Source organism: Phalaenopsis equestris, unplaced genomic scaffold, assembly GCF_001263595.1.
Source record: "Phalaenopsis equestris unplaced genomic scaffold, ASM126359v1 Scaffold001255, whole genome shotgun sequence".
Classification (NCBI taxonomy): Eukaryota; Viridiplantae; Streptophyta; class Magnoliopsida; order Asparagales; family Orchidaceae; genus Phalaenopsis; species Phalaenopsis equestris.
The window spans coordinates 39,791-58,646 of record NW_018165694.1 but is presented as its reverse complement, the minus strand read 5'-3'; the positions used below and the strand labels follow the sequence as shown (position 1 = coordinate 58,646).

General features: G+C 34.0%; 1 protein-coding gene across 1 annotated transcript in view; it reads right to left on the bottom strand.

Annotated features, from left to right (window-relative positions):
- The window catches only part of LOC110033682 (chloride conductance regulatory protein ICln), a 35,818-nt gene extending 18,700 nt beyond the window's left edge, over positions 1 to 17,118 (bottom strand). Inside the window, exons 1-6 of the mRNA XM_020737736.1 lie at positions 16,842 to 17,118; positions 16,636 to 16,759; positions 12,960 to 13,077; positions 4,576 to 4,635; positions 4,439 to 4,492; positions 4,238 to 4,329 (exon numbers count right to left, since the gene is read on the bottom strand). Of these exons, the coding sequence (XP_020593395.1) occupies positions 4,238 to 4,329; positions 4,439 to 4,492; positions 4,576 to 4,635; positions 12,960 to 13,077; positions 16,636 to 16,759; positions 16,842 to 17,008 (615 nt within the window). The 5' untranslated portion in view covers positions 17,009 to 17,118. The remainder of the gene's footprint in view (positions 1 to 4,237; positions 4,330 to 4,438; positions 4,493 to 4,575; positions 4,636 to 12,959; positions 13,078 to 16,635; positions 16,760 to 16,841) is intronic.
- Positions 17,119 to 18,856: the final 1,738 nt, after the last annotated feature.

The following is an 18,856-nucleotide window of genomic DNA, read 5'->3' as shown; positions in this document are numbered from 1 at the left end:
TAATTATATCACGCTTGCCATAATATCTCATTTTCAGTCACAAAGAACTGAAACTCCAAGCGGCCTATAGAATTCTCATATATCTTAAATAAAGCCCAAAAAAAATTATATACAGAAGGCATGTTATAAATTGAAAGAAACACATATGTGAATTATACTAGATCACTAATTGTAGATTCTTTGGAGAAAATTTAATAACTTCGAGAAACAAAAAATAGCATGCAGTTTCTCGATCAATCGTCGAAGCCTAGTTCAAGGCCATTGCCCAAGAGATATGTCTGCTTCTATGGATCAACTTCATATTGTAAGATTTAAAAATTAAGTGTTAAGAGCCTATAGAAATATATTGTGATAATAAATCAACATTAACATAATCATACCAAACATATTGAGGTTAATAAGTGCTTCATAAAAGAGAAATTTAAAAGTATGTTGATTTGCACTCCATATGTACCTATACATAATTAATAGGTCAACTAATTCATTATAGCCTCATACTCAAAATATTACAAGCAAACTTAAAATGTTCAATCTCAACCATCTAGTTTGACACAGTGTTGAATTTATGTCTCTCTTCCACATTGGGTCGAGCTCACTCACTCTCCATTCATAACGAAAAACTTAAGACACGTATATCAAAGTTTTACACCATTGGATCAATTTCTCTAGTCCTCATATTACAATATATGTGCTTCTCTATAACATTAGCAGCCCCTTCTTTAATTCCTCCCCCTACTCTTTTGATTTATTCTTATTTTAAGATTGTAAATGAACCAATGCACTTGATGAACAACTCAAGCTCAACTTGATTAATACTCAATCAAATTTGATCAAAAAATTCAATAAACGTGTTTGAACATTTTTTAAAAGCTCGAATGTTAAATGATTGTTTATTTATATTCACGAATAAACACATTTATTATTCAATAACTAATTTTATATCATATATATAGTATATTATTTAAATAAAATATGAATAATTAGAACTTATTTAATTATATATATAATAATAACATATTATAATTTAATATCGATATGCACTATAATTTCATGCAATTTCTTATTTATTTATTTCAATGAAATAATTTATTAATAATTATTAATATTTTATTGTAATAAAACTTAGTTGCGACTTATTATTATCTTATTTAATTGATGTAAACTAGTTAAATATTAATTTAAAATTTATTTAATTGCTTATTTGATTATACCTGGTAAATTTATTTGGTAATAATTTTAAATTAAAAGCTAAATACTTACTTGAATTTTAACTTTCTAATTAACTAGTTAAAATACTAACTTAATCAATATAAATAAATCAAGTGCAAACAAAATACATTTTTTTAAATTTTAATCAAACCAAATATGAACAGATATGTGAAAGCTCGATTCTAGCTCGAGCCGATAAAGAACTAATAATAAAGTAAGCTAAGTCCAATCCAGAACACACTAAGCTCAACTCAGCTCAATTACAGGCTTGCTCTCAAATAAGTATAAATATCACCCTCTTATACAAAGAAATTACTAAAAATTCTTAAGAGATTTTCTCCATTATTTTGTTTTCCATACAATATTTTACAGGAGGAGTATTGAGCTTAACATTACATAGCGCATACAACATTTTTTTTCTCATGCAACATACCTAGGTTGATTGCTAACCTTTAAAAATTCCTGGAGGGCTGAACATCCATATTCAATCAATGGACAAAGCCAATTGATCCATTATGCTATCCTCACTAAATGAACATAGTTGTATGACATAGCATAAAACTAAATAAAGTGATTGCCATTTATTGTCGCATTTTTTATCACCTAAATGTGATCTCATCATCTCAGACAGACCACATCACTAATCTAGCATGACAAATCAAGCCAGCACTATCTAATTTTACCAATTCAATTCCTTTTAGTCTTCATTGACCTAGCCCAGCCTAGTTGCCCTGAGCCCATCGTTGTTGAATTGGCCAAGCCAATTAGTCTTTTGTCGATCATGTAGCTTAAATTTGGTGTATAAAATTAATCAATTCAATTAATCTGATAGACAACCAAAGGCTAATTGATTAAACTCTAAAGCTTTTGAAACAAATGATCAGTAATTTATTCTTTTAACTGAATTAAATCAAACAAAATTAGTCTAAAGCTCCAGCCTAACCATGTATCGTAGCTCCAGCACACTTGTACATAGTTGAATTTACAGTATGTTAGCTTATGTTGACCTTGATTGATCTCGAGTTCCACCAGACCCTTATGGATCTTAGCTTAAAGGTCAATCATTGATTGAACTAAATAAACCTAGCTAAATCATGTATGATATAACATAGTGTGTGACTCCAGCTAAAACGTGAACTGAAAACCGGTTTACTGCTAACCTGATTTTGCTCATGCACAACTCTACTACAAAACTTCATGTGCATACAATAAGCTTATGGGCTTCCTTTGGTTTGAATTCATGTTATATAAAAGTTGATATTATATGAATGAAAATATAATAGTATTTGTGGCAAGAATTATAAATTGTTATAACTATGAACTACTATCATAACTCTTGCAGGTATTATTTGTCCTATCCAAAAGTTGTTCATGCTAGCTTTTAATGAAAGCTACAACCACGCTATATCTGGCAAAAGCGAACCACAGTAACCATCCATGCCTATCTCTAGTTACATGCTAATCCATAAAGCTATTCCTTCCAAGCAGGTTTTTCCCAAAGGAAAATCACCATCCACAAGCGTTAAAAACCATGCTGCCTCTCTCCAAACCTGCTTCTCTCATTCTAGGCCTTAGTCCCCATTTTCTATGTACAAAGGCCCCCTCTTCTTTAAAAGCAAGAGGAGAAAATGGGAATTTAGCTTCTTTCAAAAATTCTGTTTTCTCCCTCACCATCCTCTCGTCCGAAAACCAAGCATTCAAATGGAGAGGACATTACAGAATATCACCCAAATCCAGAAGAGCTTATAGCGGAAGGTGAGGCCTCCATTGGGGGATGTGGACTTTAAATGTCTTCTTGTTGATGCTTCTGCTAATCCGGAGAATGCACAATAAAAAGAACGGGAAGAAGAGTCATAAAGTTAATTTTTCATCAAGAATGGCAAAAGAATTGATGAATATACTGTCTTGAAACAGCCCACAGTGAAAAGAAAGGTCAAGCTTTTGTTAGTATTCCTAAGGTGTAACTATGAATGGAATTCAATATGGAGTCAGATCTAAGGGCCCATCAGCTTTTGTTAAAGCATCAATATTAGCTTCCATCTAACACAAGAAAGGGATACACCACCTGAACTTCAACAACATCTAATGGAGAAAATGATCAAGGAATTGAAACCACTATCTTGCCTTGCCTACAATTATAACAGATATTAGATAATATTGATAATGCTAATAACTACACTTTAGTAGTGATGAACTGATACCACACACGGACACCACTTGGTTAATACATTCAAAAGTCGCTACACATTCATAGTGCTAATACAACACTACAAAATCATTTCAAAAGCACATATATTACTCTTCGATAGCATTTGATGCCATATGTAGCCTTTATGGGAAGTGTCATAAAATTATAAAACCAAATTAAACTAAAAAAAATATATGGACTTCAATATAATGCATAATATTACCATTTATCATCTATTTTTTGCATTTTAACTTAAGAATGAAATTGAATACCTACATAATTTTTACATGTGTTAACATCATTGTTGTAATGAGGTTCATTTGATTAGGTATAAATGTACTAAGTACAATCTACTTCTCCATGTCCCTAGCCCAGTGTCTAAAACTGACCAATTAGAGGCACGCCTCTCGCAATCACAGAAAAAACTGTGAAGGAGATGGAGACACAGAAATGAGAGGAAAGGAGAATGGAGATAAAAGAGTTAGTACGATATTATAAAAAAGAAGAGAGAATAGACATTTGAATGAAGAGTAGAAAAGAGGCTAGTGAGAACATGATGAGATTCTTAATGCTGGGGAATAGGCATGGAAAAATAAAAAAAAATGACTAAAACATGAAGAGTGAAATGTGCGGAAGAAAAATTGTAGGGCTGAATTAGTAGAGCTTACAATAGGTATGATCAACAATTTCATGCAATTGTCAAACGTAACTTTGTAATAGTAATAAAAAGCTAGTATAAGAGCCTCTGACTCGGGCTTTTCTTTGATCTATTTGAAGAAATGGAAACTTACGGTTCAATATTAAAAGAAAAAGGCTAGTCCTAACGGTAAAAGCACATACATGAAGCACAGAATGTGCTAGTTCATGATGTCCATTTGCATGTCCAATCGGGTTAGGGAGATCTTCTGAAAGTTGCCACGCGGACAGATCTCCTGGAATTTTCATGGCAGTCTAGTTGTCAAGAATAAAGCTCGGCAATAGAAAAATCCCAAAAAAGGCATTAAATACAAGAATAAAAAATTCTATAACGATCATTCGTACCATATTCAGAAAGACCTTCATCACCGAAAACCCAATTATTTTCTTCATCTTCACCTGAAAAAAGAAAAATATTGAGGCAACATGCTACTTGTCTGTATGTTTATTAAAGATACTCGAGAACAGTGCTCCAGAATTACCTTCCAGTGGCTCGGGATTAAGTTCTACACACTGACAAAAAATATCAAAGAGAGTATCCACTGCAAAACCTAAGTTAAGAATCCAAAATAATACCCATGGAATCTCAAGTGGGACATATGTATAAAAGAGGAGCTTCAATTTATTCCAACGTTCTGTTTGAACAAAACAAAAAACCTGTACTTGAATTGATTGCTAGAACACATACATGTAAAAGAATATAACGTCCTATTTTATGAATTTGATTATTATAAATTCCATAATGATTTAGGTCATTCTATATCTAGAAATTTTAATGAGGAACAAAATACAATTAAATTTAGGTGCAATTAACTTGTAACATAAATAGAGACTTTCAATGGAAAACACACTATTAATCGCAAAAAAATACTTGGTATTTTCAAAGAAAATAAAAAATTGCTAAAATTTAATTCAAATAAAACATCATGAATTCTAAAAAAATTAACTTGACGAAATCAAAGACCAAAAAAACCCACAAACGACTGAGATTTCATCATGCACAAAAAAAAAAAAAAAAAAAAAAAATCTAAATTGTATGAGTGTCAACATCATACAACATCTAACATCTTCTCCACAAATTTGCCCATTGGGGTTCACCACAGTACCAAACGTACCTAGCTGATCAATGTTTTTATCTTCGGCTGCTCTAATAAAAATAAAAGGTATCTAGTCCAAAAAAGGCAAGCCATTTACATGATCAACCCTAGTGCAAGAAATACCACCATGATCTTATCAGAGCAATATCAAACTATAAACGGTTAAATTGACATCAAATACATCAACTCAGATCTATCATAATCACAAAAAAGTTTTAGGTTAACCTAATATACTAACTGACCAAAGACGGGGCCTACTCAAAAGCTAGGACCTTTAACAGCCCAACTGACTGCAAGGCCTTACCATAGTCCTGCACTAGATAAAACTAAATCTAAATTTAACCCGAGACTCGGATGACCTAAAATTGCCTTGAGTTAGATAACTAAGTCCAAAAGAGACCCTTAAAGCCTCATCATCAACCTAAGGTTAACCAAGCCTAGAACAAATCTATCCTATGCTAAACTAAGCTAGCCCAGGCGAATAAACTTTCAATTCTTAGCAAATTCCTCAACCCTGGTCCTTAGAAATTGTTAAGGCCCATTGGAAAAAATTGAACCCAATTGATCCATTGGGTCAACCGAAAACAGGCCTAAAACCCACATTTGACAAAAACTCTGGTTGGGTCAAATGCTGTTTAATAGACTAACCTAGACTAAACATAAAAAAATCAAAACTACAAACATGTTCCCCTAGTAATGACTAGCCTAAAGCAATCCGAAAATCAGCCCTAACCCCAAATAGAGTTGTTGGTTTAAACCGTGGTTAAGCTGGGCTAAAAAGCCAAACAAAATGATTTTAAAAGGGCAAAAGGGTTGATAGTTGTAGCTCGCTTACAATTGATCAATGGCCTACCAACATCTTATCGGACCACCACATGCTCAAATATCCCCCATCAAACAAAAATTTTGTTATTCCAACCATCAAAACCCTCCCATTTCTTTCCATTCTAAAATTCAGCTCTATTAATTTCCTTGAGCTTTATCCAACTTTCCTAGAATCCTACATCATATAGAATGATCAAAGCACCTTAGATCAATCTTGAGCATTGGTCTCCAGAGCCTTCTAGACAACGCTAGTGCCTTCCAAGTCACGATAGAGCTTCATTCAAGTTGCAAATACTTCCCCTGGATGTAAAAAATGTTCCTAGTAAAATTAGGTGCAGACAAATAGGGTCTGTTTGAGCTTATCCAGCTTATCTAGATAAGCAACTTATTCAGATAAGACAACTTATCCAGATAAGTTGTCTATTTGTTTGGGGCAGCTATTAAAAAATGGTTGATTTGCATCTATTTGTGGAAAAATAATCATTCTGCCCCTGTTAGATAATGTTTTTTGTAACAGAACTATCTTGGCAATATATTTGATACGATAAAAGCAGAAAACTAATACATAAGTCCTCACTTATCAGTGAGTATCAAGATTGACAAAAAAAGGAAAAATAATTATTAAAATTACAATTAAAATTATGATAATATTAATTTTGTACTCGAAACGGAATATGTCACGAGATACACTGTCATCCAGGGATACTGTCAAACCCCGATCACTATCGACAGTCGAGTCCATGAATGTAGAAGTTGTGTTTCTTTCTTAAAAAGTGATAACAATGTTATTTTTTTATTTGATATTGAAGATCTAAGTGTCATGTGGGCATATAATAAAGTTAAAGTGTGTGATTAACATAATACCTGTGTGCTATGAATCTATGAATGTAAAAGCTCCTAAGAATTATATTGGATTAAAGAATTATTCAAATTGATCTTTCTCAACAATACCATTCATATGGATGAAAGAACTAATTGAATCATGTAAATTTGCAGGGATCTGATTCACCTTTCACCTTGGACTCGGATGAACTTGATTGCAGGATTAAGCAAAGGATCAATGAACATTGCATAAAACTCAAACGAATGAATGCAAACGATCTTACCAGAATCTTAAGCCAATGTACATTGCATAAAACTCAAATAAATGAATGCAATCGAGCTTACCAGAAATTGCATAAAAAGTTGAAAGGATTTGTATGGTTGGATAGATATTAACCTTAGTAAATTTAATTTTATTTTTGATATTTTCTTAATATCTAATATATAAGGTAGTTTTGCATGAAATATATTAATGAATAGAATGTGATAATGAATTTATATTCGTGGTTCTTGTGGCCACCTCTCTGCAAAGTCTCTCCTTTTCAATCATCGTTGCTTCATCTCTATTCTCTGCCTCCCACCCTTACAGTCAAACAGACACAAAGAAAAAGCTCAAGCCAATGTACATTGGATAAAACTCGAACCAACGAGCTTACAAGAGATTGCAAACCAGATGATAAACTATTATTATAAGCATTAAAAGATAAAAAGTTTGGTTTCTCCTAAAATAATGTAATTGAAACAACTACACATTTTCTAGCAAGTAGAGACTAATTAGTTGGTCGTGGCAAGTTGTAAAGCATAGTATACACCATCAGATGAAGAAGTTGGGGGTGATATGAAATCCACCAAAAAAATAAAAAATAAAACCTAATCTGGTTTTAATCAAGACAATCCATTTTAGCGTCCATAATGAAGGCCAAATTAGCATCAAGGGTTAAGGATAGCCTGGTAATAGTAATGGGTATTGTTTTAGAGTCAATGATGAAGGTCAATTTAGCATCGGTGAGGGAAGCCAGCTATGCATCAATGATGAGGAAAGTTTTGATTGAAAGGAGATCAGCTAAGTGTCAACGTAGAAGGCTACCTTAACAATGGTGATGAAGGTTAACTTGGAATCGTAGTGGGAGGCTGAAATAGCATTAGAGGCATCAATGATGAAAGCCAACATAACGTCAACAAGGGATGCCAATTTAGCATTTATGAAGAAGGACATCTGGGAATCAAGGAGAAAAGTGGCCATAGCATCGATAATGAGGCAAACTTAGCAACTATTGTGATGATCGATTTAGAATTAATAAAAGAGGTTAGCCTCAAAATTAGTGAGGGATGTTAAGTTCAAAAGTAAAAACCAATGTTGAGTTTCAAGGTAACAACTCTTGCTCCACTTAAGAGATATTAAGTTAAAATCCGTAAAGCAATCCTTTATGAAACATGCAACGAAGGATCCAGCTGTTCACTATGAATGTGGATTCCTCAATTGACCAAGGAAAACTTAGTACAAATAATGTCAATCAACTCAAGTTTTATGCAATACCCCAAAAAAGAGTGTTCAATGGTCTACCTATGAGTACAGATTCTGTGAACAACAATAAAGCTTTAGGCCAAATCTGAACAAAAAGCCCCACATCAAGGACTCACAATTCTGTATTTTGTTTAATTGGTCAAAATAGAAGCCTCTCAACCTTGATTGATATCCAATTTCGCAAATTTAAGCATACACAGGCTTCATGCAACATGGTTGAGCCTATTTGTGGTTTTTTTAGCCTATTTGTGGTTTTTGGAGCCTATTTCTATTTGTGGTTTTTGTAGCCTATTTGGGCATGTTACGGCACCGATTCAGCTATACCAAATCAAATGAAACTCTGGCTCAACCTTTTGCAAATGCTTCGAGACCTCCGCACATCACTTTAAATTGTGCAAGATCGAAAAACCATTCTACTTTAAAAGCGATGCAATGACAGCCACATCCTATAAAACACAATTTATCAGAACTAAAACATCGAAATCCAAAGAGGTTGCAAATCAACATTAAGAAAGCATAAAACACTATAAGACAAGCAAATATGACTATTATGGATAGTTTACTCCAATTGGAAAAAAAGGATCTCTCGCAAAGAGAGGAGCAAGTTGAAATCACCTTCGAATCTCTCCCCAAAGATTTTCTCACAAGAAGAAGGAGAAAGGATGAGGGCGAGAATGAAGAAGAGGATCAACAGCATGGGGTTGAGCTTCAGCTCCTACTAGCAGCTTGAGTGAGCAGCAGCTAGAGCACTCTCCACCCTCTCGACGGGAACGAACTTGGTGAAATTGATTGTCGTTGTGCAACATGTCAAGCTTTGAACCTCGTCTTGCTTTCTCTGCGGGGAAGAGGAGAAGAGGAGAGCTAAGTACAAACGAGCCAGTCTAACCTCAGAAGAAGACAATGCACGATAGAAGAGGGACGAGAAAGAGGCCATGGAGTAGAAATACTCACAGATCACAGTTATGAGAGATCGGAGAGAGGAGAAAACGTGAAAGATGACAAGGGCGATAGGCAGACGAGAGGAGGCGAAGAGAAGCAGGAAAAAGCAAAGGAGAGTCGCGGGGGCAGCGGGGCAACAGAGCCTCAAAGGAACGCAGGCTGCGAGGCCAATCCTGCGGTCGCGTTTAATACATTCTTCGATCAAATTATTTTGATGCGCCTGCGCCTACGCCACGTGCAAAACAAACTTTAGCGGGAGCGCTTTCAAAATGCACCCGCAGTAAAAAGCTGCCCCAAATGAGTCCTTAATTAATTTTGAGCCTAAACACTAAAAATTAAACTCTAAAAACTAAAAATAAAGTTGGTATTTTTCATAAGCCTCTTATTAAATGGAACAAGCACTAATTAATTGGATCAAACACTAATTAATCTTCCAAAAATTATGAAATAATAAGGAATACCCTCATGCATTAACTAAAGCCTAATGAAACCTTAAGTCACTCTATATTCAAGGGATTTAAGAAATCTAATTTAGAGTCTTATCTATTTACCTTAATTTTCATTTTATATAAGCTATTAATTACATAAATAATCTCTTGAATGATAAGAAAATAATCATTTTATCTAAATAATGTCATTTTAACTTTAAATTTTCTTAATTAATCAATTTGAAACATAAATAATCTCTTGAATGATAAGAAAATAATGGAAGAAAATTAAACATTTTAAAAGGAAAAAAATTGACTTTATATCCCCATAATAATTGTACTCGGAAAAATATCCCCATTATCTTTTATTAGGCCAAATATCTCCCAATGTACATTTAGGACAAAAATCTTGTTATGTGTATCATATTCAATAGTGGCTCATGTAGACACAAATCAGCAAACTTTTGAACCACTCAATCTATCTAGCTCCAGGAATCATCTCCACCAGTCACATGAGAGATTCAAAGTTAACTTTAATAATTTTTTTTTTAAAAAAAGACATTTTTTTCTTGAACAAGGTCGCCTTCGATGATGCTTTAGTCTCACACTTTATAAATGACTAAAATCATCAAAAGAAGAAAAGATATTTTAAAAATAAAAATAAAATAATAGTTATTCAAGTCATAGATTTATTCTTCTACATGTCTTACAGCTTCTATTTAAATTCCTCATTCCACCAATAGAATCACAAAAGGCACCAACCCAAATGAATAGCCATAGAACCCATAATGTATGATAGATGCTACCAAATGAGAAACCTGCTAAATCACTAAAAAAAATTAAAACAAGGGCCGATAAAACTTACTAAAATAGTTACAAATAGAATTAACCATAGAACATGCAAGAGCAGTAAGCCGCCTATAATAAAATACTAAGAATAGATAAGATACCACTATTTTAATATGCAAGGAAAACCTATAAGAATAGCAACAACATCAAGTTACTATAACAAACAATCAATGTCGAAGTACTTTAAACACAATGATCGTTAAAAATGACAATGCTCTTGGCATGCTTCACTAAAGTTCAAGAGATATTTACAACCCAAGCACCCTTGCTCACAGCACATGTACTTTACTCACTTTCGTTATTTACCGATTATCATCACAATCTCATCAGCATCTTCCATGACAATCGTTTCCATTACCGACTTCAATGAACCACATGAGGCCAATCACACCCATCTTCCACCCGCAACCCTCTTTTTCATAACCTCCACGTCTCTCTCTTCTCTCTCTCTCTCTCTCTCTCCATCCTCATAAGTTATCATTCCTCGTTTCACCAGAAATATAAATCATATGCAAACATAAACTTCCCACATTCAAGGTTTCCTATAATAACACAGCGATCCTTCATTCCATAATCACATATCTCGTGATAACCACCAAAAATTTTGCAACATCAATCTTGTTAAACACTACAATCATTATTAAGCTCTAGCAAGTATCTTCATCATCAACTTCAAGTTCAATGGTGTTATAGTCAGAGGCATATAGCATCAACATTTTATGAAAATTAATATTATTTTGAACATCCTGCAATTGTCCTTGTGAATGTCAATCCACTAATCCCAATCCATTAGATCTCCTCGGCCCTTATGCATATAATGATGATTATAATTTCTCTTACTAAAATAGTTTTAATAATGCATTTATTAAAAGACTTGGGTTTCTATTAAATGAATTCTTAAATAGGTTACACCATGTAACAATCCAATTCAAAAATGCACATTTGCCAATTTTCATGCAATCCACCACATAGGCTCCACAAATTCCTTTGACAATATAAATCTTAGAACCTTTTGGAATTCAATATAATGATCCTTCTTTTTATCATGATGGCCTGCATTAGAATTATTAGAATGGGAAATATATTTTAGATAATCATTTAGAGAATAATGAGTTATCATTATTTGATTATAAAGCTTGATTCGAAAATATTATTGGAGATTAAAGGAGAGGCTCTGATTGGTGATGTTGTGTACTTGATGTTATATGTATAATCCCGGGCATCAAGCCACAACTTAAATAAACACTAAGGCTTTGATTGATAATATTGTGCTGTTGACATTATATACTGATTGATGCAAAATAAAGCCACCACAAGTGTGCATTGTAGCTTTTATCACATGTTTATCGCACAGATTGAAATTGCATGTAAGTTTTTTTTTTTTTTTTTTTCTTTCTCTCAAATAGAGCGCTGCTAAAAATCAAAATCAAACGAGGACTGAGACAGCTAAAACCAATTTTCATTTTAGTGAAAGGCTGCTTTATTCGGCAACTTAATAAAAATCCTCTGGATCAATCAGGCAGTAATGGCATATAACGCATAAGCATCAAATACAATCACTGAAGTTACCAAATCGTGACAAATGCTTGGATGGTAACCGTAAGTGTCAAAGCGTACATACAGAATCATGTGCTTCATAAGATTTAGAAAGATTAAAAAATATATCGTGAATCTATGCATGCAATTGTCATACAAAGTTGAAATAATAACAAGAGATAGTGCAATCTCTTGATCATGCAAGAAGATTATGACACACCTGTTTCTCTAAAGCAGTTAAGCTTATCTCCAGTTAAAACTCTTTAAGAAATTATGATGGATGCGACAATGCACAAATAAAGATTTTATTGGGGCGCAGCAGCAGCCAACGCACATGGCTAGGGGCAGCATAGGACCAGCCAGGAAGCAGTTTTTTTTTTTTATGTAGGTTAATGAAAAGAACCTCGCTGCAGGCACAAACACTGTACAGGCCAAATGGAGCAGTGGGAGTGGTTACACTATGGACAAAGAGGTGTAAAACTGCTTTAAAAGCCAAAGCACGGATACAGAAATCTGGCAAAAATCAACCAGTATAATATCTGTATGCAAGCATGACATTGTAATCGTCTAAACATGAATGTTCAACAATAACTGCTGAAATCTGAAAATTATCGCATAACATAGTTGATTATTTATCTTTGAAAACATATTAAGGAGGGAACATATTATGGAGGCACATTGGATATGTCACAACACATGCAAGCAACAATAAAACAATAAAATAACCTTCACGGAAAGCTGAAAAACTGACATAAGTCAAATATCTCCTTAGCCTTATTATTAGAAAAAGAAACAAAAATGTAGGAAATAAATCTTTTACAACATATCAAATACTGCAAGGATACACTGATTAGGATCATATGGTACAAGTCTCATCTCTGTTATCTTCGATATGTCTATCTCGTCAGGACACTCATCATCCAGACCCTCAGGATCATCATCTTCAGCAGCTTCAACCTCAATCTTCAGAAAAGAATTACTCGGGATGAGAATCAAAATTCTATTCAATGCTAATAAAAATAAATATTTTCATGAACTCCATCATGGCACCAGCATTAGAAATTATGATATGTAATGTGTACTACACTGGGCTAGAGACGCCAGTTCAAGCAATTAAAATTGAATTTCTACAGGATCATGGTTATGGTAACTTGGAAAAGTAGATTTTTAAGCAGCTCCACCACACAACTTGACAAAATCACTCATATAAGTGAGGTTCTCAAATGCTGCATCTGTTTTCAAACACACAGACCAAAAAAAAATCTGTCATTCCTAACAGCAGCCCCTAACCAATCCAAAAGTTCAGGCCTAATCCCCAACTTTTTCAAATATGACATTCCAATTATCTAACATATGGATTGTGGCATGCAAACTACAATTAAGAAAAAAATGAGACATCAACTTAATTAACCACCCTTTCGCTAAGGTCAAAAGCCTTAACCAGTTAAGAAGCATCTTGAAATATTAAGAGGGAAGGCTTGTATCAATCATGAAGCATTGAAAACCAGTTTAAACCTTTATTTAAATAAATACAATTTGGTAGCTCATAAAGAGACCCACAACTTTCCAAAGTTTCAAACATGACTGAAATTCAATCAAGTATATGACTATCTTTCTGTTTCACAAAATTAGCGAAACTTGAAGCATGGTAAAACCGCAAAAGTTTGCAATGCAAGGGATCCTTGATGTTCTCGAACATTGATTGCCTAAACCCATAGAATGCAGAAATTTGTTCAAATCGATTATAATTCATGTTGTGCCTTGAGTATTATGCACAAAAGAAAACCAAGGACAAGAATTTTCTTCGGATAAACCACAAAGTCATTTTTTCAATTGAGATCAATAGCTTAACTCTAGTTTTTAATATGCGACAAACTTTTATGTGCTTGTTTATTCCAAAGAAAAACAAGCAGGCCACTACTCAAAGTATGTGATGAATTAAGCTTGCAGGAACAAGAAAAATCAAAAAGACTTTACTGCACTTAAATCGATCAGCAAACAGGAAGAAAATCACTACATGTTCATACAAACACTTAACTCCACATTCTATCAGGTGACAACTTTCACTTTAACAATATTAAATGGTTCATGATAGATTTTTTGGACCAAATAAATTTTGAAGGATGAAACTGGTACATATCTTCAATAATTGCTCCAAATGAAAAGAATAGAAATTGAAACTTCAGCCCAAAATAAGAAATTCTTAATAGTGATGCACAGTAATGTTTACTATGAGAAGTATATTAATAATCATTGGAGGATCAATCTCAAAATTATTATGTGTAAAAGAAAATAACCAATTGCCTAGCAAGAACACAAGGTTGCACTCAATGCACAATTTTCCAGGTAATGCAAATACTACAAAAGGATTGATGTAATCAACCTTATACCAATTTCAACTCAGAAAGAGAAAACACAAAGCCATAACCAAAACACAAAAGTGGCACTAAGCAGTAAATTGTAAATGACAAATCAATTGAAGGCGCTCGGCATATTATAACACTATTAATGATGCTTGTTAGCTCTTTAAAGGGTACTAGAGCTTGACGCCTCAATTCAATATCATATGAAAAAAACAGTGCAAATGGAGAAATATGTTTTAAAATAAAATCAATAATATGGAACTAGAATAGGCAATATGGAAAGTAAATAAAAAAATGACAAACGCTTGACAGCTATCAAAAATTTGCCGAAAGCAGGAAAGTGTTTTTTTTCTCTTTTTTTTTTGGCGGAAATTGACCCCATATCAGGCTGCCTGATAAGTAGTGAAGTTCTCAGGTTAGTAACAAGAGCTATTAAGATCTTCAGTTTGCATCAGACTCCAAAATGCATTCTCCTTGTACTAAGTTTTGACATCAATCCAACAAATGAATATGTAAGAGGCATCCTTACCAAGAAGAACAAACCCACAAAATGGAAACCCTAGACTGAAATAACAATTGAACGTGATCATGTGTCCACTAGGCATCGTTCATCAAATTTGACACTTTTGACACTGAACTGTAGCTATAAATGAATAAAAGAAACTTTTTTACAAACTCGTCCACTCAATGAAAAAGAAAAACTTTAAATATAAAAAGTAGTACAAAGATATTCATTTCTTTTAATATGTTGACTAACAGACTACTTTTCTTTAAAATCCTACCTAACTACTAACACCTTGTCCCTACAGCTAGTGAATTGCACCGCGGTTTGCTAATTTGCTAGAGTGAGCTACTCATAACTATTAAAAGCCTGTAACCACTACTACAAGATCACCCAAGCTAGTATGGGCCCACAGGCACTAGTATGAGCATTCATAACATTGGTCAGATCATTCTAAAATAATCACACCAATTTGTACAAGATAATTATGGGAAGCTTGCACCAACTCAATCTTTTTAGCACCAAAGCCAATACAAGCTCAAACAATCGCACTAATTTGGGGAATTTGTCCAGCCACTTTCCTTTCTTTTATTTTCTTTTCTTATTAATCTGTTGTCAACGTCTGGGTTGCCGAAATCAAGATGCTGATTTTTTGTTGCCAACCTGCCATCAACCTAAGCATATATGTTTGGGTTGATTGGGTTTCAAAAATGGATTACAGAGAAACTTAAGTTGGCATAAAACTTGGCACTAGTGGTTAGGCTATAAAAAATTCAGCTATTAGCATCTAGGTAGCTAGTAACCATACTGACATTACAACTCAGGCGTTTATATAAGTTGCCACAGCCCCAATCGTGACGGCATGGTCTGCCAAAATCCAAAGTATGAGTTGGACTACAAAAACAACCACTCTTTTAAAGCAATCCTAATCATCCTTTATTATAGCACAGGATATTAACATCCTTGTTTACAGACTGTATTAAAACTGTGCTTTCTCATCAAAAAGAAAAACTGCAAGACATTTTTAGAGATTAATATATGGTAATCAGAACTAAAAAAAAGTTATAAATAACATTATTAAATAAAAAAAAATATGTTAATGTAATCATGACTTTAAAAAAACAACACTTAGCAAGAAACTTAGTTTCGCCTCCCTCTTGGATCATTAAAATAAAAAAAAGAACTAGAAAATTTTTATTTTTGGGGATTCCAAATTGACCGAATAATATATTGTGCTTTACATTTTAAACACTACTGAACTGCATATTTTGAAAGAAAATGGTTAAAAGATACAAGAGAACATCCCATAAAACAATATCACCAGGGAATCAAATCATCTTAATAAGTTAACCTCTCGGTCATCAATAATTACAGCAGTAAGCTTTTGCACTCTCTAAATGTAGAATATCCATGAAATGAGATACACTACTTGCCTCAGAATCGCCCAAATAAGCATGAAAAAGTAAAGACCACAACCTTCACCATCAAAAATTTTAGATAGCCGACAAGGTTTAATTTTCTTTCCAAATGGCACTAAATGTAACAACAGTGACAGCAACCGGACTAAAAATAGAGCTTGACCCCATTAAATCAGCAAATATTAAACCAAGAAAATGAAAAGTGAGTTAAGAAGGAAAAATAAAAGGCCAGAAATACCTGAGTGTAGATACAGGGTGAAGGGTAAGCCACGGGATCCCTAGACACGGCATGGAGGGAAACAGACAAGAAATCTACCGCGTAGCCTCTGTCTCTTACTGTATCACTCAACCAAATCACTCTCCTGTTCCCCGAAGCAGGTTAGAGAAGAATAAGTCAATCAACTTAAAGAAAATAAGAAAAAAAATAGTGGGAGGGAAAATGACCTAGTAGAGATGTAGAGTGTGCCTGGTGATTCCGGCGAGCGACAACCGAGGACAATCGCGACACCGTCCTGGACGTGCATGAGCTCCTCGCCGCCAGCGAAGTCGAGTCGGGGCTGCCCGATTCCTTCGCCTATCCGGTCGGTGAAATCCTTTAGCCCTAGAATCATAGCGCTGTAGTTTGCAATCACCCCCTTCCTCTCGCCACCACTCGAGAAGAGCCGACCACAAGCCTTTCTGGGTTTGTAAGTGTTTTACAGCAGCGCTTTAGGACGCAGTTTGGTATAAGGGTGGCGTTTTAAAAAATTGTCTTACCCTTTGCTTTACGCATTTTCCTCAGCTTATTTGAAATCGTTTTTATGCTAAACGCAAGTCACGGATCGAACCCTGCGGCCTGTTTGCAGATTTGCTTTACGCATTTTCCTCAGCTTATTTGAAATCTTGTTTGGGTTTTATGCTAAACGCAAGTCACGGATTGAACCCTGCGGCCTGTTTGCAGGCTGCGTTTCCGGATAAATAGTTTATCCTAAAACGCACAAGCTGCTCCAAACACACCCTTAGTGTGTTGTCTAATTAAAAGGTGGCATGCGGATATGCAGGTCCCACAATTAAAAAATTAAATTTCTATTTTTAATGTGCGACCCGGCCTGAATATGACCCAAGCACTTAAAAATTAAATCTCGCACCTCACCTAAATGTTGGATTATCATTTCGGACTAAACGTTGCCCGAGCGCAGAGCATCTCCATTTGGTTGTCGTTTAGGTTTTTTGATTCAGAAAAGCTTAGGGTTTTTTGTTCGTGTTCGCCGATCAAAGTAAATTCGTGATTTCTCCTTACCAATATGGAATCAGAGCCCATGTAGACAGAAATCGAAGAGAGTCCTGTGAGAATGGAGACCGAGGAGCCTTTGATAATGGAAAATGAAAAGGATTCGAAAATGGTGACTAATAAACGCAAGAAGAACGAAGTGAAAGAGCGTAAGAAGAAGGAAATCCAAGAAGTATCATCCAGGTAATATATTTTTTTTTTGTGATTTTACTTTCATTGACAAGACTTTGTTAACATAGTGTGGAAATTCATCCACATAGTATATAAGCAATATTTTAGTAGTTTTTGAGTAACAAATAACTCGGGTATTTAGCTTAGACTTACTATTTTTGGGTAATATTTGCGTAGTATTTTAGCAATATTTGGGTAATATTTGAGAGTAGGTTGAACTAAATATCTCAAATTCAACCAATATTACCATAATAATATCAGAATAACACTGAAATAAAACCTGGATTTTAATAATAATACCAAACTAACACCACATAACACTACTGAAATATTACCTGAATATTACATGAATAATATTATATTAAACCTAAATAATACTATATTAATACATGAGTAATATCTAAATAAGATTGAATTAAACCTGAATTTTAATAATAATACTCAACTAACACCACATAATACAACCGAAATAAAGCCAGAATAATACCTAAATAATACTATAATGATTCCATGCATAATATCTGATTTTCTTTAATAATACCAACTAACACCATAGAAATAATACCATAATATCATCTAAATAATTCTATAAAATATACCTCAGTGATACCATAATAATGCTTAAATATTATCAAAATAATCCCAAAATAAAACCTATCTATCTAACCTGTTTCCACTAAAAACCTTAGCAAAGAGTAAATAACATTCAAATAACAACTTAATAATGACTATATGACCTTTATTATTTTTTGTATTATTTTGTTTTATGTAGATTTGTGAACCCAAGGTTCATGAGCTGTAGATGTCGGTCATCTGTAATGAGAGATGTGTTCGATGTCATCTGTAGTGAGAGATGTGCTTGATAAGGTCAGTTGTCATATCTAAACACATCAGGAATAGGGGTGTAAACGAGCCGAACATGAGCTGAGTTTGACTCGTTTATATTTCGAGCTCAAAAGGTGTGTTCGTGTTCGACTCGTTTGCTTAACGAGTCGAACACGAGCTGTTCACGAACAAA